Source organism: Hemiscyllium ocellatum, chromosome 17 (genome assembly GCF_020745735.1).
Source record: "Hemiscyllium ocellatum isolate sHemOce1 chromosome 17, sHemOce1.pat.X.cur, whole genome shotgun sequence".
NCBI classification, from domain to species: Eukaryota; Metazoa; Chordata; class Chondrichthyes; order Orectolobiformes; family Hemiscylliidae; genus Hemiscyllium; species Hemiscyllium ocellatum.
In genome coordinates, this window is record NC_083417.1 from 47,354,416 (window position 1) to 47,379,240 (window position 24,825).

The window sequence follows — 24,825 nt, forward strand, 5'->3', positions numbered from 1 at the left end:
CACTCTGAAAAGGTTTCCTTGAAGAGAGGTCGTAAAGGCAGAGGAGTCGAGGAGTCCAGTTTAACAATGGAAGGGGAGTGACCAGTTTTTTTTAGATTAGATTACTTACAGTGTGGAAACAGGCCCTTGGGACAACAAGTCCACACCGACCCGCCGAAGCGCAACCCACCCATACCCCTACATTTACCTCTTACCTAAGATTAGGGGCAATTTAGCATGGCCAATTCACCTGACCTGCACAACTTTGGATTGTGGGAGGAAATCGGAGCACCCGGAGGAAACCCACGCAGGCACGGGGAGAACGTGCAAACTCCACACAGTCAGTCACCTGAGGCAGGAACTGAACCTGGGTTTCTGGCGCTGTGAGGCAGCAGTGCTAACCACTGTGCCACCGTGCCGCCCAGTTCTCCTAGTTCAGGTTTTTTCTAGTTTGTTGTAGCTGTAACAGTCACAAGCTATATGAATCCAGGGGAGTAAGAAGTTTCAGTAAAGAATTCCTCTGATTTTTTTCTGAAATCTTTCTGGAAGTTATTCCCAGCTGCCCGTGAGAATCTGTGTTTGAATTTACCTTTTTGCCAAGAGGTGTGTTATGCGCTACTACTATATTGGAACAGTTAATTAGTAGTCGTTAATCTATTGAGTCGGTTAAGGTATCCCATAGTTAAGTTATTCTAAATTCCACTTTCTTTCGTTTGTGTTTCAACTTAAATAAATTCTGTTTTGCTTACAGCCGATTGGGTTGACCAGCTGGACCAAACCTGGAATACCCACTTCACATTTGCCTTTAAAATAAGAAAAAAATAGGATGTGAGCTGTCTTCTTAAAATATTTTGAGGGGGTCTGACCTGGTCCACAACAGTTGTGAATGCTGAGTGCATTCAGGTAGAATGCCCTTGACTGTCTTTTTGTTAAAGCTGTAAAAGAGAAACAACATTGAGGGGATTGCAGGTTTTAAAGCAAGGCAGGTGAAATAGACACGTGCAAGTAATAACTAGGTAAAATATACACATAAAATATACATATGCAATAATAATTGGGAACGAAATTAAGAGAAAATCCAGCCAGGAAAGGCGAGAGGAATTAAAATCTTCTCTATCTCCTGACTAGGTATAAAATTGAACTCCCACTGGTCTCCGGTGGATAATTGTATCCCCCCCAAACCATCCCACTCTGACTTGACGCTCTTATACTTTAGCTTCCCCTATCTCTCTGACCCTCACAGAAGCGATAGCCCCCTGATCTGCTCTGTGTATCCACCCCACTACCCCAGAAAACCACTTCATCTGTGATTCACCCACCAACTCTCTGGATCTGACGTGAGAAGTCCCTTTTGGCCAAACCAATTCCATAAGAACTGAAATGCCCCCAGACATGTCCTGATTTGGCACTGTGACAGACACATGTATATACATGCATTCACATACGTTCACTGACTCTGTCCCCACCAACTCTCTCCCAACCTGGCCTTAGTTGACTCCGTATGCTACAATAAGCACTTAACCACTTTGCTGTCAGTTCCAAACCCTCCAACTTTCTAATCTATACCACACATTGGTGTTCCTCACCTACTTACCAACTTTACACCACCTATCTGCCAAAGTATCCCCCATTTACCCAAATGACCGTCTTCTCCTTCACAGACCTTACATACTTATGTTCTGACACCAGCTGGCAAAGTGAGTTAAGGACATTGAAATTAGAGAAAACAGCACTTACTGTTGAAAAGAGTTTCAGCACCAATCTGCCTCGCTTCTGGTTGTAAGAACTCCTGGACCTATCTACACTACTACACTGGGGAGTCTCCTGGTCTGGACATTTACCCCAAAATATATACTTAAGTACACTGTTTCTTATTTGATATGGGTGAGAAATTGGATTCCAACCCAGATCTTAAGATTCAGGTCCTGGTCTCTGCTGTATGCGAAAACTGAGATTACCTTGTGTTTAGGAATTGGATTTCATAACTTAGCGGCACAAGCTATCAGTGCTCCAATGTGTTACACTACCTCTCAAATGTTTTCTCTTTCAACTTCAGGTCAGTTTTTTTTACTTATTTTCAGAACTTTTGGATACAGTGCAGCCAGATTTATTACCAATTCACACAATATAAAATCTAAAATAACATAAACCATGCTAATTATTATTTAAATAGTGTGTATTGGCAGCATTGAAAGTGCCACATCGTAAAGCACTTACAGCCAAAGTGAACCCTGGACATGCAAAACCACAAATTATACATTCCCAAAATTGTAGTTCTTTTCCTATAAAAAAATGTGCAGAACCTAGTTTCACTTTTATTTGTCTCCTGCACATGGTGCCAAATTAATTTCATCTTCATTTGTTATCCTGAAAATACCAAGGATTAATTAAGGTAATCCAGTATTGCATGGAAGTTAACTCAAGGGGTATGATATATTGTGCCTCTAGGTGAGTAGTTTACACATGCCTCCTATTCGGTTTAATTTTCTCCAACAAATTTGGCATTTCAGCTGCCTGAAGACGTTTGTGCTTCTTTTCCGCAACATTGTCTTCAATAATTTTTATTGTTTAATTCTTTCAATTTCTTCTAAGAGCATGATCAGTATCTTGTTCAGTTCAGAGCAAATTTTATACTTTAAAGTTTGCATTGTTTTTTTGTATTTTTGGGATTTTCTGGTAGGCTGGTATGAAGATTGAGTTACATGGAATTCATGCTGAGTTGGTATTTTGGTAATATAAAATTGGCTTGGCTATAAAAGACGTAGGGTAGTTATGGAGGAGTGTTTTTCTTACTGGAGATCCATGACCACTGGTGTTCTGGTCCTGGGACCAGATGGGACATCTAATGTTGATAATTTTTGTAAGCAATTTGGATAAAAATGTAGATGGTCTGATCAGTAAGTTGGCAGATGACATTAAAATTGGTGAAGTTGTGAATAAGAAGGAAAATGGACCAAGAACACAGCAGAATATACAGAGGAATCTCAATTATCTGGCTTTCGCTTATCCAACTATCTAATTATCCGGCAAGATCGCAAGGTCCCAATGATTGGCTAAATAATGTTATCTGGCATTTGATTATCCAAAATTCGATGAACCAAATGAAATTCTCCCTGCCCGTGTCCTTCGGACAATCAAGGTTCCTCTTTAGATCATTTGGAAATTTAGGTGGAGAAAAGCAGATAGTGTTTAATCCAGACAGTTGTGAGGGAATGTGTTTTGGGAGGCTAGTTGAAGTGGAAAGTATATAGTAAATGGCAGGGCTCTTAGGAGCAGTTATGCAGATCCCTTATACAGATGGATCTTGGGGTGCAAGTCCATACCTCCCGGGAAGTGGCAATATGTGTGGATAAGGTAGTAAAGAAGGTTTAGGCAAGCTTGTTTTTGTTGTTTGTGTGTTGAGTATCAAGGTTGGCCAGTCATGTTGCAGCTGTATAAAACATTAGTTAGGCCACATTTGGAATATTACGTGCACTTCTGATTGCCACACTATAGGAAGGATGTTGTGGCTTTGGAATGCATGCAAGAGAGATTTACCAGGATGTTGCATGAATTGGAGTGTATTGGCTAAAAGGAGAGATTGGACAAACTTGGATTGTTTTCACTAGAGCATCAAAAGCTGAGGGCGACCTGGTGGAAGTATTAAAGGTCTATGAGAAGCATGTATAGAGTGGATAGTCTGAATCTTTTTCCCTGTGTGGAAATGTCACATACTAGGAGGCATAGGTTTAAAGTGAGAGGGAGAAAGTTTAAAGAAATGTGCAAGGTGAGTATTTTATGCAGAGGGTATTCAATGCCTGGAATGTACTGCCATTGGTGGTAGTAGAAGCAGATATGATAGCAACATTTAAGGGGCATTTAGATAGACACATAAACAGGCAGGGAATAGGAGGATATGGATCATGTGCAGGCTGGTGAATTAGTTTAGACTGGCATCATGGTCAGCACAGACACGGTGGGCCAAAGGGCCTGTTCCTGTGCTGTGGTGTTCTATGTTGACAGACATCACTTCCATGTCATAGAGTTTCACTCAGTTTTATTTCATTTGATCTTCCTCCAAGCACTTCAACGTTTTCAACAGCTTGCACCAGATATCTTGTAAGTGTTCTTTAAGCTTCTTAAATAGTTAATGTTTGACAATGCTGATCTTCACCCAGTCTGAGTATGTCACACAACCCTCTGGGTGGAGAATCAGTTGGAGTCTGGCACAGTTTCCTGATGGAGACACGCATGTCTTCTACATCTCTTGCTTGTATTTTTTTTAGTAAACCCCAGTTAATGTAATCTGTATATGATTGCTAAGACATCATAATTCCTCAAGAGAAACTATTGAATAGCCCATTAGTCCATAGGAAGTAGGAATGATGATAGCACCCTAACCCAGGCACAGACCTCCAGTGTTTGATAGTCCGACATCATACTGGAGTACTCATGGTATCAGCAGTCTCTACATTGCTGCAAGTACTATAATAAATACATGCTTCTGGGATCATCCCAGAATGATCATTTCAAGTCTACAAAGCTGTAAATATTCACAAACCTTACCAGATCTCTCTTAATGAGGTGTGTTACAGTTCTTTTCCTCTCCCCTTTTTCTTTTTTCTTATTAACTTCCACTGAAAGGGCAGGTGGAGCTGAAACTCAAGCCAACTGTATTACATGTATCATGGATTGTTTTTAACAGGCCTCGTAAAACCTGGTTCTGTATGTTATTTGTGGAGAAAATTGTATGATTTTGGAAATATAAAATTTGTGTTGGTTTTGCATGACAAGTATTTTTTTGCCTCCAGTTTATCTAATATTTGACATTTCTATTGTTGCTACTACATATTTTCCTAGTTTGTGTTGTTTAGATCTTAAGTTGCATTTGTAATTCTTTTGTGAACTGCCACAAATGGACCATTCTTTGAGGTCACATCTACAGTCATACTACATGGTTACAAGTTAAATTGCTTCCTTTTGTTTTTGCTAATGTCTACAGGAGTTGTATGTGGAGAAGATGCAAGAGCCCTCTAAGCTAAATAACTTATTGTCGAAGTGTCACAATGGAAGCACATTATTTGTGTCTCCATAGCACAGTTGTTTAGCTTTAGCTTTGTGCATCCAACCACAAACTGGTTTATTCATTTAACAGTGAGTATTTTTGGGGGAGTTTTGCCCCTTTGACCTTTGGTGCTTGCACTGACCCCTGCATATCCCATTAGAAATTCTCTCTCTCTTTTGCACTTATTTGCAATCTTTTGAATGATCTCTAACCCCGTTCCTCTGGCTATTCGTGTTTCAGTTATTGAAAAAAAGTTTGATTATTATTTTACTCGCTCTTTGCACTTAATAAACATATGCTAAATATTATTATAGGACTATATATATTAAAAGTCATTAAAATAATAGTAGTGGCATAGTTGTCTTTGCCAACAAACTACTTTCCTTTTTAAGTGACATTCGGTTTCAGCAATGTACTTGTGGAATGTACCCTCCATCACAATGAAATGCATTTGCTTGTGTGCTTTTGTAGCTTGATTCTGTCCTGTAGTTCTGAATCATTATTGAAGCATGTAGCAGACGGACTTCTTCAGCATTCATTAAAGACCATAAGTGCTTGCTGTAACTTGTGTTTGGATCTGACAAAAAGAGAAGAGAATTAAATACAAAAGACTGAAATACAACAAAGACTTCCTTTCTGCCTCAGTACTTCTGCAAAAACATATGTTCAGCAGTGCAGGCAACTGTTGGGTTAAGGACACACTAAGGAAAAGAATACAAAGGATAGTCTCTGCTCCTGCATTCACAATGGTTTGAAGCATATTCACTTGTTCGGACTAGACAGTCAGCTGGTTCCTTTTGCAAGTGTAATTTCTTTCATTTCTCTTCAAGAGCACTTTTTTTTTGCTAATGTTTTACACTTCTTATAATCTGTCATGTATGGAAATCCTACTTCTGTCCTGATATAATTGATGTCATGCAAAAGATGTAGCCTGTTCCGAGGTAAATCACCCGTGCTTTTGAGGGTGCCAAGCCACTTTTGTAAGTTTAAGAACCCGAGTGGGCAAGCAATCCTGGCATCATAAGGTACAATTTTTAAAATTGAAGAGTTGAGTTAACGCAGAAAAATTGAATAATTTTAGACTGATTCTATTGTTTCTAGGTCATTCTTAAAGCTGTCTTTTTTGTAATTGGTTGAATCATTGAAATAACCACACCATATTAATGAACCTGAGGAATAAAATATCTGCTCATAACAATGTAAAAACAGAGTTAAGTTTGCTCAGTGCAAAAACGCTGAAACAAAATTTTCAAGCTCATTAAAAATAAGAGTTTAGGACTGTACCCCTGCTTCTCCACGCCACTTCAGACTTCCACATTGTACGCAAGACTGTTGTCTACATTCCTGTGAGCTGAAAAGTTAGCAAGTTTGTGTGAAAGTGCATAAGCTTTGACAACCAAATGATGAAGAATTGTTCAAAATGTCGTATAAACTCTAACAAACCACATCTGAATGTATTACTTAGGATTTAACAGAATTAAATATAATATGACAAATGAAAATTGAAACTTTGCCTCTAAGTAGGAAACATTTTCAATCATTCCTTTTAAAGTAATATCCATTTTGCAATATCCTTGGTTGTTTATGACTTGCATCTATTCATGCCTACTTTAAAAATAAATTAATTGGAAGTATCATTATCAAATTAATCTGGCTAAACACTGAAATATTTTAGATTTTTCATCAATGTCTCCCTTAACCCACACTGATAAAATGTGATTCGCAGAATGGAGTTGATCATTCTCTTGAAAGAGTGCTGATAAACTAACCTACTTTAAAGTTAAAGTTGTTGAAAATTATATTAAGATTTGAACCAATACCGTTGTTCAAATAAACTTAAGGGTGTATCAGTTTATTCAGTGAATATCTAAGTCAAACAGACCACAAGAGTCCCAGATATAATCTTGAGTCCATGCTGATAATTCTCCTAAGATGGGGTGGTATTCAAAGTGCTACCCAGTGAGTGTACATCTTGTTGATGTGCACTGTCAATTTGTTCATGTGAGTAATGTCTATTTGTGTAAGCAAGCAGAGGGAGTGGCTAACACCCTTGAAAAAGTTATTGAATCGAAAGTTATCATATTCCCAAAGGATCATAGGCGGCTCTATTTTAGAGAGAAATGACTGATGGTGGCTTTAACCTGAAGGTCGCCAAGCCTCAGAAAGGAATGACACTGGAAGGTGGGAACTTCATGGTGACCTCAGCCGATACAGGGATTATATACTTACTGTTGGTGTAAGGAATCAATTGTTTTATGGAAGAGAAAAATTGGCTTGAGCAAAAGTGAAGTTAACTGCTAAAAAGAAGGAATTACTCCTTCCTTTTCAAAGCATTAAATAAAAACTGCCAACACTTGGCAAGAATCCAATCCCTCTATGATCCTCGATAGATTACACAAGGGTCGCTAACTTAATTTGCTGGTCTTACTTGAAAGGGGTCCAATCTTTATCCAACATTCATGAAATCAGATGGGTACATTTAACAGACGCTGAACTCTTTTGAAGAGAGGTCAGTTGCTCTCTAACCCAAAGTTAAAGTAAACCACTGTAGGGTCTTAACAGCTGCTGCCAAAAGGAGTAGCAGCTTCCCTTGACACTGGTAACAGCCAGCATGTATCTGAGGATACTGCTTCTGCATTATTAGAAATAAAGAAGTGACTGGATGAAAGACTAGAACTAGATTTACACCAACATTAGATCCTTTTACAGAGGACCAATGCAACTTGGTCAAATGTTCAGAAATTCAAGATCTCCTAATGAAGTGAGGAAGGGAGAAAAATGGAGTGCTTCTAGGCACTGAAGTTAAAATGGAGAAATGGGGCATACCTTTAAACTTTAGAGTAGAAGTGTAATCAAATATACTAGGAGACAAATCAGAAAATACTTCTGTTTTGGGAATAACAATTTACATTTAATTTATTAAATATTTTATATTCAAAGTGAAGTTAGTGAGCAAAGAAGCAAGATACTTTAATCAACCCATCTGATAGCTGAGACTCAGTGATAATACCAAGTTAGCTGCAAAACAGCCTAAAACAAAAGAATAATAACTATTTCAACTCTTAAAAATTTATAATATTGTCACTGCTGTTTCCCTATAGCTTTATACGTCTAATACATTCCCAGTAGAGACACCAGAGTAACAACAGTAGTTTGTTGAATAACATAAACTCCTTTTTATAAATACCTTATATTTAATAATGTGGGAAGCTGAGAAATATGGAGAAGAACAGAAAAAATGTTGCTTCGTATGTGACAGACCAGTCAGATAATTTCTGCAGCAGTGAACACACCAGACATCAAATCCCATTTCCTGACTTAAAAAAAGGAATTACTTCATCAGTAGTAATTCTGCATTTTGCATGAAATATTGAAGATGTTTCAGAAAGCCAAACAGCTATGCATGCCGATCGTTTCACTAAACACATACCAAACCCAAATAGCCAGATGAGAACAAAACACTCGACTTGTATATCCAAATGTTAGGGACCAAATGATATACAGAAGTATGAATTATTTGATGTTTCCTGTGTTCCATATGGTCACTCATGTCTTTGGCAATTAATCACATTACAGAATCAGAGAATAATCCCAAATGCATTGGTGTCAGTGTTGAGCTGTAACTGTGCCAGTTGAGATACAGGGCTTGTAGGCACACAACATTGGAACAATGCACTGATGACTCTAAAGCCTAAGGAACTGGCCTTTGTAACAAACTCTTCCTAGTGTAGTTTTTCTTCCTGAAAGAAGCATTATTTTCTCCTCATGTCAAAAGCAGACAAATTACTGAGTGCAGCTTGAAATTCTTTTTTTCTCATGGTGTCCAGTTGTAAACAAAGCACATTACCTAAGTGGTTAATATTTAAGCCATAACCTGTCAACATTGCCTCTAAGCTATGTCATAACAATGAACTTTTCATTACACTATCATTGGAACCAAGTCTTAATGATAAGCTGGCTTTAAGACTTCTAAGCTACTGGCTCCAGGACTTTTGTGCCACCAACATCTCTTGACTGTTGTCCCTTGTCTACAGAAAAGAAGAGGAGAAAATCTAGAAAAGTATTAATAATTTCCACTTTTTTGTTGAATGTTTACTGTAGTAAAAATATGTTGGTTGATAACAAATAAAATGTAAAACAATCTTAGGCAGCATTTTGATCCAAACAGAAAATGTAATTTAGAGTCATGGTTTTACAACATGGAAAAAGGCCTTCAGCCTATGGTGTCTGCACCAGTCATCAAGCCTCTATCTATTCTAATCCCATTTTTCAGGCACTTGGCCTGTCGGCTTATATGCCATAGCATTTCAATTGTTCATTAAGTTCTTCTTAAATGCCTTGAGATTTCCCACCTCTACCTCAGTTTTAAGCCAGTGAATTTCAAATACCTACAACTTCCTGGGTAAAAAGAAATTCTCAAATCTCCTGTAAATCTTTTGTTCCTTACCTTGAAATGGTGTTCCCTGGTTATTGACCCCTGTACTAAGGGAAGAGTTTTATTCCTTACCTATACTACCTATGCCCATCATAACTTTGTACCACTCTGTCAGGTCTACCCAGCCTTCTCTACTCAAACTTGTCTCCTCAAGACCTCCATGAATCTTCTGTTTGTAAAATTGGGGTTGTTGTATTGTCCCAAGCCATATTTTCTTACTCTTTTGCCCTTTCTTTAGAATTGACTTAAATAAAAAAGGCCAAAAAAGTGCATCAAATGTGATTAACCTGCATCCATTATCCAGTAGCAAAATGTCCATGCTGCCTGTTCATGTAAATGTTTGTAACATGCAGCCAGTATAACAGAAGCTTTTGAGTGGCTACATGTTTGAGGAAGGGTGGTAAATTCATAAGAGGTTAGCACCACTTTAAAAATTGTCTGCACTGTTTAAAGTTGACTCATACTTCTTTAAAAGAAAGTAGATATAAGAACTGTTTGTAGTAGTGAGTTTGAATAAGAAAGAAACTGAAAAATGATGCAATAAGACAGAGAGACAGTGCCGAGGTTTACTGATGTTGCACTGGAGACCTTGGTGAAGGAGGGTCAAATATGATGCAAGGACCCAGCAGACACCCCCTTCCCTCCCACCCCATATCCTCCGATAAACACCCACATATAAATCAAAAGGCAGTGGAAATTGATAGCTATTGAAATCAATACCAGGAGTCTTGTCCTGAGGACCTTGATGCAGTCTTGAAATAAATTCAATGCCTTCACTAAGTAGCCAAATATGTATTACATCTTCAAATAACCTATCTCATGAATTAAAAATGTCTTTGCTCAACACAGCCACAACTAATCTGTCAACAATTTACCCATCAGGACTGAAACCTCGCATTCAGTAGCAACATAAGAATGAGGAGCAGGAGTATGCCATCTGGTCCTTTGAGCCCACTCCGCCATTCAATATGATCATGGCTGATCCTTTTGTGGCCTCAACTCCACCTACCCGCCCTCTCACCACATGCCTTGATTTATTTACTGTTCAAAAAAAATTCTATCTTAGCTTTAAAAACATTCAATGTTGAAGCCTCAACTATTTCACTGGGCAGGGAATTCCACAGATTCACAACCCTCTGGGTGAAGAAGCTCTTTCTCAATTTGGTCCTAAATTTGCTCCCTGTAACTTCGAAGCTATGCCCTTTAGTCCCAGTTTTACCGACCAGTGGAAACGTCCTCTCCATTTCTATCCTCATTCTTCTAAATTCCAATGAATATAATTCCGGACTACTCAATCTGTCCTTGTAAGTCAGCCCTCTCAATAGTGGAATCAACATAGTGAACCTCCTCTGCAACCCCTCTCGTGCCAGTACATCCTGTCTCAAGTAAGGTGTGGCCTCACTAGCACGCTATAAAGCTGCAACATAACCTGCCTGCTTAAAACTCAATCCTTTTAGCAATGAAGAATAAAATTCCATTTGCCTTCTTAATTATCTGTTGCATCTGCAGACCAACCTTCTGTGATTCATGCACAAGGACACCCAGGTCCCTCTGCACAACAGAATGCTGCAACTTTTACCATTCAAATAAGTGTAGTAGAGTTTCCTCTCCAGGGTAGAAACATCAATCAATTGGAGGCATAGATTTAAGGTAAAAAGAGATATGATTAAAGAAAGACTTGAGAAGCAAGTCTTTTACAGAGGGTGTGGTAAGTGCCTGGAATGTGCTGCCAGAGGAGGTGGTAGAGACGGATACATTAGCAACATTTAAGAGGCATCTTCATAGTTATATGAATAGACAGGGAATAGAGCGATACCGACTGTGTAGAGGCAAAACATTTTTAGTTTGGAACATCATGTGTCAGCACAGTCTTGATGGGCTAAACGGCCTTTTCCTATGCTCTATTAAATACTGCTGTCCTTAGTGGTATTGCAAATAAATCTTATTCCAGCCTGGAAGGAGCCAATTTATGGGAATTTTCACTTGCACAGCTGTTGATGATTCCATCCTCACCCTGCTGTGAGGCAAAGTTCTGTGAACATCCCCTTAGTGAAGTGGACACATCTAATGCACTAACAAAAACAGAAATTGCTGGAGAAACCCAGCAGGTCTGATAACATCTGTGAAGAGAAAAGAAATAACATTTTAAGCCCAATGAACCCCCTTTTATTTTTGTTTTACTTTAGCATCTAATGTACTGTTCTTTGCTGAAGATGAGATAGAAAAATTGCTCCCTGAATATTCTGGGCAGATAACTGAAGACTTTTTTTCCTTTTGGTGATCCTGCCTTCTTTATCAATTTGTGCTTCTCTCTGTTAGCTCTGATTTATTCTCTCTACATAGAGGCCAGTGGGAATAGTGACTAATGCACCCATGACTGACAGGAAATAATATGAGTAGATTCCTTGAATTATAACCTTCACCTTGTATCACACTACTTCCTCTGTATTTCAATTCAAAGTGCAGTATAAATCTCCAAATACTACTTCTCACTCAACTGGAGCTGGTAGAAAGCAATCAACAACTAACTGGAAAATAGTTTGTCATTAAAAAGCATTGGTAGATGGGTTGGTGAGGAGGAATCAATGTCCTTCCCCCTTCTTCATATATTCAACTCATGACAATGAAATAAGGTGATAGCTGGACCATCCAGACCAAAAATGGCACCACTGTTGCCTAATCATTGTTACACACATAGACTGACATTATGATCTGCTATTCCTGGCACACAGTGTGCCTGTGCTGACATTAATAACCTGATCAAAATGCTGCTAAGTATGCAATCAACAGGTACCATTTTGGATTTGTAGTGACACTCATGGAAAATATAGACACTCTGCCAATGTGCGCTTTTAGATTTTCTAGCAGAACTGCGGGCATACATTCATTTCAAGGGATTGACTTGCGAGTGGCAAATGTGGGTCTTTCAAGATATTATGTGGTTGTACAAACTGGAGGGAGCATTGCACTGCGCAACTGAATTTTTCACAGTGAGATTACATTTTGGACAAACTGCATACCTCCACCTATTCTTCCTGTAGGCCAGTGTTCACTTATGTCTGTGGTATTTGGAACTGAAGAGGTCATCCTGATGCTTGTTTGGTGATTTCAGGAAATAGAGGAAAGAAATTTTCATCAGCCTGTAAACATTTGTGTTGTTCAAGTCTTCTGCTAACAGAAGGATGAGATAAGACCGGCAATCAGTCTGCCCAAACTGTTTGTTTGTTCTCCTGACCTGTAGCCTCAAACATACTGTCAGCTGCAGTCAGAGCAATGCAAGTTTTAAATGTGAAAGCTTCATTCAGCAACAGATGAACGAGGGGCCTCCAGACAATTATCTATCATTAACCTTCATTAAACTAATAAAGAAAAAGACAGACAATCTTCGAGAGAAAATTGTTGGTGTGGCTTAAAACAGCAAGCACCAATAGTAATTGTTGATTCCGTTGTTTTAGGTGAGATGTGCAATTGAGATGTAAAGAATGGTTTTGTTTTTCTGTATCTATCTGTTCTGATAACATCTTTGTTCAGGGTTTCCAAATTACCTGAACCTTTTGACCCTTAACTTTGCTGTGTTGGCCAACTTGCAGCCATGTATTTAAAAATGAAAAGGTTCACCCCAAGTGCACCATCTAAATTGATTTACTGGAAATAAATATATTATCCATTTTGATCATCATTAACTTCATTTGCTTTATTGATCTGTCTGTAGTAGAGGAGAGTAATAAAGATGATATTGATTTTTTTTTGTTCCTGGCTTTATTTGCCAGTGGACAATTTTATTAATTTTTAGTTTTATTGCCAGCTCTTTTTAATTTTTTTTAGACGAAGATTTTGCTGTCTGAAATCAATAAGGCAGAATGGCCTTTAGAAAGAAAACACCAAGTTGTACGCTGTCTTTTACCATTTCTTGAGGAGCGCCAGGAACTGAGAAAGAGCTGGATGGCAAGGTAAGGCATCTGTTTAGAGTCATCAGATATTTATAGTAACCACTGATCCTGGTAGTGTATATTTTAACTACAGCAACAACTTCTGAATGAAAATAATCAATAAAGACAATAAATGTTAAAATAAGTCGACAATTTTATTGACTTTGTTTTGTGGGAGGGGATTTTGCTGCAGGGATTAAAGAAACTAGCTACAGATGTTGCTGACCCTTATTTACATTGGACATTTCAATCAAAGGGGGGAGCCATTGCTGAAGAAATGAAGAATAATCATTAATAAAATGCTGAAGTGCATATGAAGGCTTAGCAGTAGCAGGCAGAATATAGGTTTTAAAGCTAATGCTGAAGAAAAATGTCTGAAGTGTGGCTTTACTAATTGTCTTGATACTTTGCTGGAAAGTTTGCCTTGAGGATGATATACCTATGACCTCTTTTTGATTGATGTTTTCCTTACCCAGTGACCCATCTTGAACATGTGATGCATGAGAGTAGCACCAAGAGATTGTTACCATACACCTAAGTACACCTCATTGAAACTTTAGGTTGACTGATAGTTATGATGCTGAGACAACCTCTGTCATTTGAACTAACCACTAACAATACTGTCAACTGCCCAATGTTGAAAGCAATAAAACATTCTTACATGCAGCTGCAACAGAGATCATGCCATGGTATATATTGTCATTATGTGGAAGGCTATGTGCCAAAGGAGGAAATAAGAAGCATTTGTGTTTTTCTAAAGAAAAACAGGCAGTTGTATTTCGCTAATTTACTTTCACTGGTGAAGGGAATCAGCTGGATTTGATAAGGGTAACCCTCAACTTCCAGTTTCCTGAATGTATTGAAGTGACTACATCATATGGGGTAAAGACCGCAGTTTGTTTGCCAGAACATAGCTTCTGATGGGCAATCTGTTATTGCTGTTCAAGAGGTGCTCAGGCCATTTGAAGTGAACATTCTTGACCTTTTCTGAGAAAAGGTCATTACATGGTCAATAAAATGAGAGGTGTTATGGATGGCAAGCAAACATTAAAACTGCCAGCTGTGAGATTTTAGAACACATTTGTCTGTCTGTTTTTGTGTCCGAACTGCTGTAGACTGGTAAGGTCAGAATACAGTAATGAAAATTATTTACAGATTACACTGAGGCTTTACCACATTAACGCAATAAACATGCTGAATGCTTATTGAGGCAGGATGCATTGGACTTGATAAATGGACTGTAAAGTTGCCCATCTGGCTTCTAGGCTGCCTTTTTAGGGGAGGACAGATTCAGAAAAAAAGGCATGGTGGATGTAGATCTACTGACCCATAATGAATCAAAAGTATAGATCAAGAAGCAAAAGTGCAAGGAAAAGGGGCCAGTCTAGTAGGGGATGAATATATGATGAATGAGAGAGGGAGGTTCACATTGTGATGAATAGGAGGAGATTGATTGTTGGAAGGCAGACCATGCTCAAACTGGGAGCACAGCCTTGAAATGCTGAGAATGAAACTTAGCTCTAAATGAAGATGTTGGACTTTTAGTTGTGCTTGATGTTCAGCTGCCCACGAAGCCCTGTGACCCGAGTGCATTTTAAGTTATACTGAGGCTCTTTTGTTTGGTGTGACCCTTCATTCTTCCCTATCTCCGTCCTTCACCTGTGTCATTTTCGTCTGTTAGTTTTGAAACAAATCGGGGCTGTACTGAATAGCTGTGAGCTCTCTTAGAAACAATAGAAACTCTGTTTGATTAAATGCTACATTTTAACAGCCACCAGTTATTGTTTGATCCTTCCAGAACATTTTCCTCTCAATTCCTCTCCCTTTTTGAAACCTATGCTTTCTCTTTTCAAGGATAAATAGGATGCTTTTTTTTACATCATTCACTGTGATGGGTGTTATTTTTGTGAACGACATTGCAATGGATGTTTTAGAACTAAGCTGTGAGATTATTTTAGAATGCACTGGAGAAAGCAAAAATTTGGAGAAATCGGCAGGCAACAGAAAATGATGAAGGCCTGGGATTCAGAAAGCTGGGACTTTATAGTAAAGAATTAGGAGTGTTAACGTAGAGGTGAAAAGAGCTTCTGTCTGCTTTGCTAAAATTAATTGTGCAGAGAAGCCTAATGAAAGCAGCTTAGAAAAAGAACAGTTGTTCCTCGTTCATTACTAATGAGATTTTTCATTAAGTTAAATTGCTATTGGCTCACTGAAAGGCAGAGTGAGGCTCTAAACCCTGAATGGACAAGTCTAGCTGGCTTACAAAGCACCTAAGGAGCCACATACAGGTATTTGGAAGTAACGGCGGGCTTGTCGACAGATGTTCAGGAGATCGTGTTGGTTAGACTCATATTTCTCTTCCAGGCAATATATACAATGTACGTCAGTCCAGGTGCAAGGTAGCCTTGCCAATAAAATGTCTCCTCCCAGCTCAGAGGCTCGTCCCCACATCAGGGTGCGGAGGTTGGGGGGGCTATAATTAACACTCGGAAGGTTCAAGCTTTACTAGAGTGACGTGTGCTGTAATGATGGTGTTAGCTTCCTTAATTTCCCAGTTTCATCATCAATTATGCCATGTGTTTCAGCCAGTTGGTGCTACCCTCCCATTGTTAATTATAACCTACAAGACTGTTACAGTTAATTTTATGGCAAGCATATTGTCTCTTCAAGGCTCCCGAGCAGCTCATAAATTATCTTGAAGGTGAAATGTAACTTGGGGAAATAGTTATGAAAATTCCATCCATCTCGCTTAGGAGGCGCAGCTGCTACTGTCAGCTGCATTGCCACTGCATTGTGAAGGAATTATGGTGGGTCAGGCCTAGGAGGCTGGGCCCAGGCTGTCACCACAGAGGAAGCCTGTCCTGGCCCTGTCAGACAAGCACCTTCTGCCTATCCCCTGTGGCCTCTCCTTTCAAGCAGTAAAAGGCAGGCTGTGCAGGTGTATGGTCCCAGAGCTGTCTATGTTCGTTATTTAACAGGAACCTTCTTTAGGTAGGCAGGTACGAAGACCTTCTTCTCACTCCTGTCATGACGAGGACTGGTATTACTGAGGTTGAGGTACACAACTTGTTATACAGCATTATGTTTCCTCACCCCCAACTTCTCCAAGTCAAACAGATAAAGGATCCTGTTTTAAATCTTGACAGTACAATAATGCCAACTATTTTTTGTGCGGAGATGCTCTTCTCTTGATTTATAATCATCCATACATTTTTAAAAATTTTACTTTCAGTTGTTTTTTGTTCTCTAACTGAGTAGTGATTTTACAGGCATGGTACATTTGGGTGCTTTAACAGTTTGTGTTCTAGCAAGGCAGCCTCTCTTTACATTACCTGTTTGTTACAGACCTCTTTAGGGAAGAATGTGTGAATCCCAGGACACACATGCACAGAAATATTTCAGTAGTCGGAACTTTAAATGTTTAGAATAACTACACAAAAACCTTTACTCTCTGAATGTTGGAATATTGTCAGTGTTCAAATTGCCATTTATCCTATAAATCCCCTAAACATCTTGCAAACCAGGTTTGATGCAGTGCAAGATTCATATTCCATACGTTGTCAAACTGAAACAATCTGAAAACACAGTTTCCAGGTAAACTTAACGACATTTTATTCCTGAGAGAAATTGGTGTTTGATTTCAGATTTACATTGCCAATTGAGTAATGTTGCAAAACAGAGATTAAACTGATAGTGTTAAATGCATTCCTGCATAAACCTTACCTGCAAGCTCAGATTCTGACTGTTAATGGGTTATTCGGATGTGAGGAAGCACCACAAGTAGAGCTTGATTCTGCCCTCTCTTTGCCCATTATTTGCATGCACGTTCTTTCTAGTAAAGGGGTTATGACATTCTGGTTGTGTTTAAAAACTCCAACATATGATTAATTTGAACACTACTGCTAATATGTCTAATGGCACCCCCTTATAGAGGTTTACAAAATTGAGGGGCATGGATAAGGTAAGTAGGCAAGTCTTTTCCCTGGGGTTGGGGAGCATAGGTTTAGGGTGAGTGAGGAAAGATATAAAAGAGACCTGCGGGGCAACCTTTCACACAGAGGGTGGTACATGTATGGAATGACCTGCCAAAGGAAGTGGTGGAGTTTGGTACAATTGCAACATTTAAAAGTCATTTGGATGGGTATCTGAATAGGAAGGGTTTGGAGGGATACGCTCCGGGTGTTGGTAGGTGAGACTAGATTGGGTTGGGATATCTGATCGGCATGGACGGTTTGGACCAAAGGGTCTGTTTCCATGCTGTACATCTCTATGACTCTAATTGAGATTGATTATTTTAAATTATTTCTGACCTTTAAAGCTCAAAATCAAGCTCATTTCTGCCTCATAACGCTGCACTTGAACACGTGCAGCCTTGAGTTAGACATTCCACATAAATTTGCAAGGAACACGTTATCTCCATAACTTCCATTTTTCCTCAGCATGTGTATTCCTTTGTTAACAGATATAAAACAGTTCGCTATCTTTTCTAGCTTACCTTTCCTTGCATGTTGAAACTGCGCTCCATCTTTCTCTTTTTTGCAGCCTTTCCATTCCCTGAAGTCTATGTTTCAATCTCCTACTCTCTTTAAATTCTTCTTTCTCCCACCCTTGCAGTCTTCCTCTCACTCTTCACCTATGCAACCTCCTCTCTCTCTACCCATTGCACTTTCTCTCTCGTATCTCTCTTTGCAGGTATCATCTACTCCACCCTCCCTTGCAGCCTTCTTCTATCCACTCCGACCTCTTCCTCACTCCTTCTTGCACCTTGTTGTACCATTCTTCACTGCCCCTTTGTAGCCTCCATCTCGCACTCTCTTCTGCGCATGACATCTGCAGGCCTTCTGTCCATCTTCTGCCTCACTCAGCCTCCCCCTCTATCCATTTTCTGTCTGTCCCCCCCACACTCTCCCTCTTTTGATCTTCATCTTCATCAATCTCGACAGCCTCTCTCTTCCCTGTCCCTGAACCCAGCAACTTTATGATGAAGTGCTCCTGCCCAAAATGTCAATTTTCCTGCTTCTTGAATGTACCTGACCTGCTGTGCTTTTCCAGCACCACTCTAATCTTCAGCATCTGCAGTCCTCACTTTCCCCCACCAGCTTCAGTCTATCCACTTCTCCCTCTCCCCTTTATCCCGACAGTTCCCCTCTCTCTGATGCTCCATTTACAGTCAACCCTCCTTCTCTTCCATCCATACCTTGCAGCCTCCCTTTGTTTCTCTCTTCCTCTAAGCCCTGTGGCTTGCCTCTCTCCTTCTGACTCCTGAGGTCTGACACCATTCCCTAGCTCTGTAGCCTCCCTTGTCCTGGTGCAGCATTCACCTCTCTTCCCTGCAATAGCTTCCTTTCTCTGTTCATTTTCCCCCACCCAACAGCTGCAGTCTCCTACAAACTATCTATCTATCTGTTTGTCTGTCTGTCTCTTTCTTTCTCTCTCTCTCTCTCTCTCTCTCTCATTCTGTCTCTCACTCTCCTGCCTGGCTTGGTGACACACGCTTCTCCATGTCTGACCTCTTGCATCCCACAACCCCTCCTCACCACCATGTACTTTCTTGTTGATTCTCCCATCAGAGGCTGGTGCTTTCCCACATTACTCAACAAATCAGCAGTAAACATGAAGAGATTTAGTGTGTGATTAATGAAGTAAATCCTCAGAGGTTTCCTCCATTCAACTTATTGTGAGTCTGTGCTTGAATTTTCCTGGGCATTTTAGTGTCCTCCATCCCATACTTTGAGTACTATTACGTTGCTCTATGCTGGGGCTATGTAACACCAGTTGTACTTCTCTTTCCTGTGACCTGCAGTGCTGAATTAGTAGGTTACCATGGTAGTGTTAGTAGGCATACTGCAATTGCTTTCAGTGCCTCTGTGTGAGGGAGTGAAGAAGATGAACAACCTTCCCTAGAAGTGGACCTCATAGTGATAGGTGACATTGGGAATTTTCTGACAATAGTCACTGTTGAGTGTTTTTTACACTTGAATTCTATCAGAATTGAGGGAGATTTAGTGAGGTGTAAGTTATGCCTCAAACAGGAATTATAACTGAAACGTAGACCCCTACTGGAAGGATATATGTGATAACGTGACCACTAAAGCATACCACTGGAAATTATTGTTTGGGATGATTTCAGACAAGTCGGTAAATATTTTATCAGGTATTCCTAATGGAAGTGAGGCAACATAATCAGAATTAATTATTGGGTTATCCCAATCTTTTAAGAATCACACTTAGAATGCTTATATCTAAATCTAGTAGTTAAAATGAAATCAGGATGGCATGCATAGAACAGAAATAGAACTTCTAGGGATGACTAACTGTGTAATTAAATGTGATTTAGCAATCGGTACCAATAAAGACCCAGATAAAAATAAAATTATTGTACAGATGGGGTGTGGTAGAGCCTCAGGAGTGGATTAAGAGCATGGCTAACAATGTAATTGGAGGCAGCCATAGTTATTAAAATATAGTAAGACAGGTAACAGCATCACCTCTGAAACAATCCAGAATAAGGGTTGGTACCATTACTATTACTGTTCCAATGTACCTATTGATTTGAATGGAAATGCTAGATTTTTTTCAAAGTTAAAACTCACTAAGCGGAAAAGAATCTGGGGCTTACTGCTGAAAATACTCCAGTTGAGGGAGAACTTAACTTTTAAAGCTAATATATATATTGAAGTTAAAAAGTATGTATATGTTTAAAAATGGATGTAACCCAGTGGACAAAGTTTGGTGCTTTGTACAACAGAATATGAATAAGAAAGAAAATTGAATGAAAAGAAGAAAACGGAAAAGAGAACTCTTGATAAAGCACCAGTCAATTTCTGCAGTGCATGCAGTTACGCAAAAACATGTAAGATTAAAATTATTTAGAACACAAATGTATCAGCCATGTACAACAAGGAATGAAGAATAGAGGACGATTCACTCTAGGCTTCTTTTTCTTCTAGCTATATAATTTAAGAAAGGAACAACCAATATGGATAAGAGCTGAAAGACTCTGGCAAAATGAATAAAATGGATACCGTAATTTTCTGCATGCTGTTTATTTAGTTTTTCAGAAGATTATTTGACAAGTATCATGTGGAATACTTCTATTTCAGTTAACAACTATATGAATCCAAGGTATGAAAGTTGGCTACACAATAGAAAATATTCTAGGGAGACTGGGGGGAAGGAAGATTGAGTTTCTCAAAATATCTGCATTTGGAACGATATCATTTTTCATGCAGTTTAAGGCCCACCAACTTACTTGGAAAAAAATTTAGTAAAAATTAAAGATAAAGCCAACATTTTTAGTAATTAGTTTACTCAGAAAATGTCAAATGTTGAAAATACATTTACCAGAGATGATCATAATGACAAAACATTAGAGACCTTCGCAGGCACATCTGATATGTAGGAAGAACTTTCAGGTTAGTGGGACAGTTCATGACTAGCTGCATGGACTTCTATTATGTTCAGCATTTCTTATTTTCTAATGATGCATGTTTACTTGAGCAATGAATTTCCCAGGTGGACAGCTACTTGGGGAAGACTGTCGAGTGAAATTGAAGGGGATTATGTTACAAATCTGTGTGCTGATGAGGAACTTTGCTATCACATCACACATATTATAAATGTACAGATTTGTAGTTCATACTTTCATGTAACAATTGGGAAAATACAGGCAACAATTGGCCACATTTCCAGTGTACCTGATTTAAAATATGTGCAAAGAATCATAAAATGAAACTCTCAAAATGATTTGAGGATTAAAGAGAGAATGTATCCTACCATATCAATTTTGCTTATGTTCTAGTGCCACTAAATTATGATGCCAACCTGCCCAATTAGCTACGTTTTAGTCAAAGGTACCAATAAAGAAAAGTAACTTGGAAAAAAGAAGCAATGTTTATAGCACAAAACATGTTTAATTCATGTTGATGTATGAATTAATCAAAAAAAGCAATCTAACTGAGTCAAAGATCAACATTAATGTGTGCAAAAACCCACTTTCCTAAATAGAATGTCGTGGATCAAAAGCAGCACTCTCTGTGCATTCTTAAATGCATACTTTGCTGCATTGAAAGAAAAATTTAAGAATCATTGTCTATACTCTCAGATGTAATAAGTGCTCCAGAATGTTCTATCTGGCATAGGGAACCTGGTGCAGATTAACGCATCAACCTGTACCTGTTCCTTACTTATCTCTCTATGCCCTATTCCACCACTACAAAAGCAAGCCAGAACTAAAGTAGACACTTTACCAATCCTAAAGACCTAGAATGAAAAAGTACATTTCCTTTAGAAAAGACAAAGAATGTGAGGTGCTACTTTAATGCTGAAGTGCTGCAGTGTAACAAAACTCCAGCGTTTGGAGATTTGTGAAACTTTGTTTTCCTTAAACTATTTGGAAGCCCACTTTTTATTGTCTGTCCTGATGTAATAATATTGATGTTGCCTGGTTTACTAGAGTTAAATAATTTCAAAGGAGTCTTAATATTTGTGCAGCCTTCCTCTCTCAATTTTTTTTGAACATGGTGGGCTAAGCAAGTTAATTTATTGTCTAATAAATGTGCAGTTGTACCCTCCATTTACATTACAGAACACAGTCTCAGAATAAGGGCTGGCCATTTAGGATTAAAATCAGGAGGATATTCTTTACACACAGTGTGGCAAACCTTTGCAATTCTTTGTCCCAGAAGGCTCGAGAGAATCATTTGTTGATTATATTCAGTACTGAGTTCGATAAATTTGTACATAGTAGAAACAGCAAGGGTTGTAGAGATTGTGCAAAAAAATGGTGTTGATGTAGATGATCATCCCTGAACTCAGTGAACAGTGGAGTGGACTCAAACTGAATGACCTGTTACTGATCCTGTTTCTTATGTTCTTATATTATGTTCCTATTATTATCTCAATAACATCCCATTGCTGCACAGTTGTAACTGGAGTGTGCTGTTATACATGTGTTTCTATCTGACTGGAGCAATGATTTAAACTTTTTTAAACAATATAATACATGTATGCAGTTGAAGAAGTTTAAAAGCAGTCATGTTCGCTAGAATATTTGAAAGAAAGAACTCCCTAATGTTGCAAGAGTACTTCAGTCTTATTTAAAATACCTAAGCTATAAAAAGGGTGCATTTTTATTTTTATTTTCCTCCTCTGTTCACAAACACTACTTAACGATTGTAACTCAGAGGATTACATGTTCCCAGACCATTGTTAATATAACTTTTCAAATATAATATGTCACCTATTTTCCTGTACTATCTGATTTGATATTATTCTCACAGCTGGATTATAACATTGTAGGCTAGGGCTCCACATTCATGTTGAAGTGTAAGCACTCACGTGCAAGGCTGAAGGCATTTTTGTAGCTGGAGTTGATGCTTTTTGAATATCTTGCTATATCCTGATATGGTTTTGTTGAATCAGGTGGACATTAAAGATCCAGTGAAACTGTTGGAGAAGTGCTGGAAGTTCTCCTAATCCAGGTCGGGCTAATATTCTTTATCAAACAACATGACTTAAAAACAGTTTGACTGGCTGGATATTCATCTCATTGTTTCTTTGTGGGATATATATCAAAACCTTAAAAAAAACCTTCACTAAATGCATATCATAAAATGAGCGTTCATTACACTCGACTATTTTTGTAAGTACAATTTTTATTGAGTTGCAACACTTTTTTAATGGTTCCAGTATATATACAATTAATGGAGGTTTTAACTCTTAAGTATTGGAACCCAATGAACAACATGTTCGTAAATTAGAACGTGGGGCATATTTTATAAACATGCAAATTAAAAGCAGAAGCCAAATCAGATCGTTTCTGGCCTGTGTGTTTTGAGTGTCACAGTCCCACCAACCCAGAGAACTTTTGATCCTCTTCCCTGACACAGATCTATTTGCCTCTGCTTTAAATTTATTCAGTAACATCATCCTTCTGAGGCACAACTGTCTGAGAGAGAAAAAAATTCTTCTTATCTCTGTCCTAAAAGGCTGACCCACAAGAGGAAACATCCTTTCCGCTTCAGCTTCTTGAGATCATTCAGGATTGTATATACTTTCATCATGTCACCCTTGCACTTTAAGCTCCAATAGAAACAAGCCTGGTTGATCCAACCTTTCCTCATAAGGCAACCCCCTGACTCCCTGCCTGGAAACAAGATAGTAAATCTACATTGGACTACATGGAGCAAACATCCTTAGTTTTATATTCAATTCCTCTTGTAATAAAGGATAACATTTCATTAGTATTCTTAGTTATTTGCTGTACCTGCATAGTAACTTATGTGACTCATGAACTAGAAAACCTAAACATCTAGATCCTTCTGCACCTTGAAATTCTGCTGTAGTTCTCGGTTAAAGTAATACTCTTTTTTTTAAATCTTCCCACAGAAGTGAACAACTTCACGTTTTCTATTTTATACATCATATGCCCGATTTTTACCCACTCTCTCAACTTAACTGTAATCTGTCTGCAATCTCCGTATGTCCTCTTCAGAAACTCCTTTTCTGCCTATCTTTGTGTCATCTACAAATCTATCTGTCACGCCTCCTTTCCCCTCATATAAGTCAAGGATAGAAGTTGTGATAAGCTTAGGCCTCAGCACAGACCCCTGTTGGATTCCATTCATTATATCCTGCCAAACAGACAATCCAATTTCTGCATACTCTGTATTTTCTGCTAGTCAGCCAATTTTATGCATACTAATATTTATCCTGCTAAACCAAGAGCTTCTACTTTGCATAATAGATCTTTACATGGCACCTTATTATCAAAGACTAAAGCCAAAGCAGCTGTACTGAACCATTGGAAGTATATGACTTAGAATTTTGAAATACCTATTTTATTCTGTTCTGAGCAATTGCACCTTATACACTGTAAACAGTATAGTAAGTAACTGAGGCCAGTTTGGATTTCATCATTTATATAATTAGCACTGATGAAAAGAGAACTTCTGGCTTCGATTCAATCCTGTACTGGTCAGAAACAATGAGGAGACCTTTAACTTCACATTCTGTCATTAAGAAATCTGTCTCCTCTTTAGGCTGAGGCAGACTGGCATTTCTGACAGAACGTGTAAACAGATGCGAGCATTGTTACTAATGACAGGTGATTATAAGTGGCATGGGTGCCAGGGTAATTAAACCATTCCTTGACAGCAACATTTGGTGCACTGGTATTCCTGCATTAGAATAATTGTTGCAGCACATTTTCACCTGCTAGGCCACAGCTTCGAACATCATTAATTTTGTACTGGAACATGGTGCCTGGAGAAATGGACTCAGGCTCATTTTCTGCAACATTATATGCTGGGTACACAGAGTTCTTCAGAGTCTTGTGGCAGCAGCAGTTCTGTCAATGTTTTGTGACAAGAAGCATTTTGCAGTAATGACAGACAATAGCTATGACTGACAGAATCTCTGAGTGAATTGAGCAGGTT

At 38.7% G+C, this 24,825-nt stretch overlaps 1 protein-coding gene across 1 annotated transcript in view; it reads left to right on the plus strand.

The window, feature by feature from the left end:
• fto (FTO alpha-ketoglutarate dependent dioxygenase) overlaps positions 1-24,825 on the plus strand; it is a 412,244-nt gene that overhangs the window by 161,630 nt on the left and 225,789 nt on the right. The window contains exon 8 of the mRNA XM_060837726.1: positions 13,284-13,408. Coding sequence (XP_060693709.1) covers positions 13,284-13,408 — 125 coding nt within the window. The remainder of the gene's footprint in view (positions 1-13,283; positions 13,409-24,825) is intronic.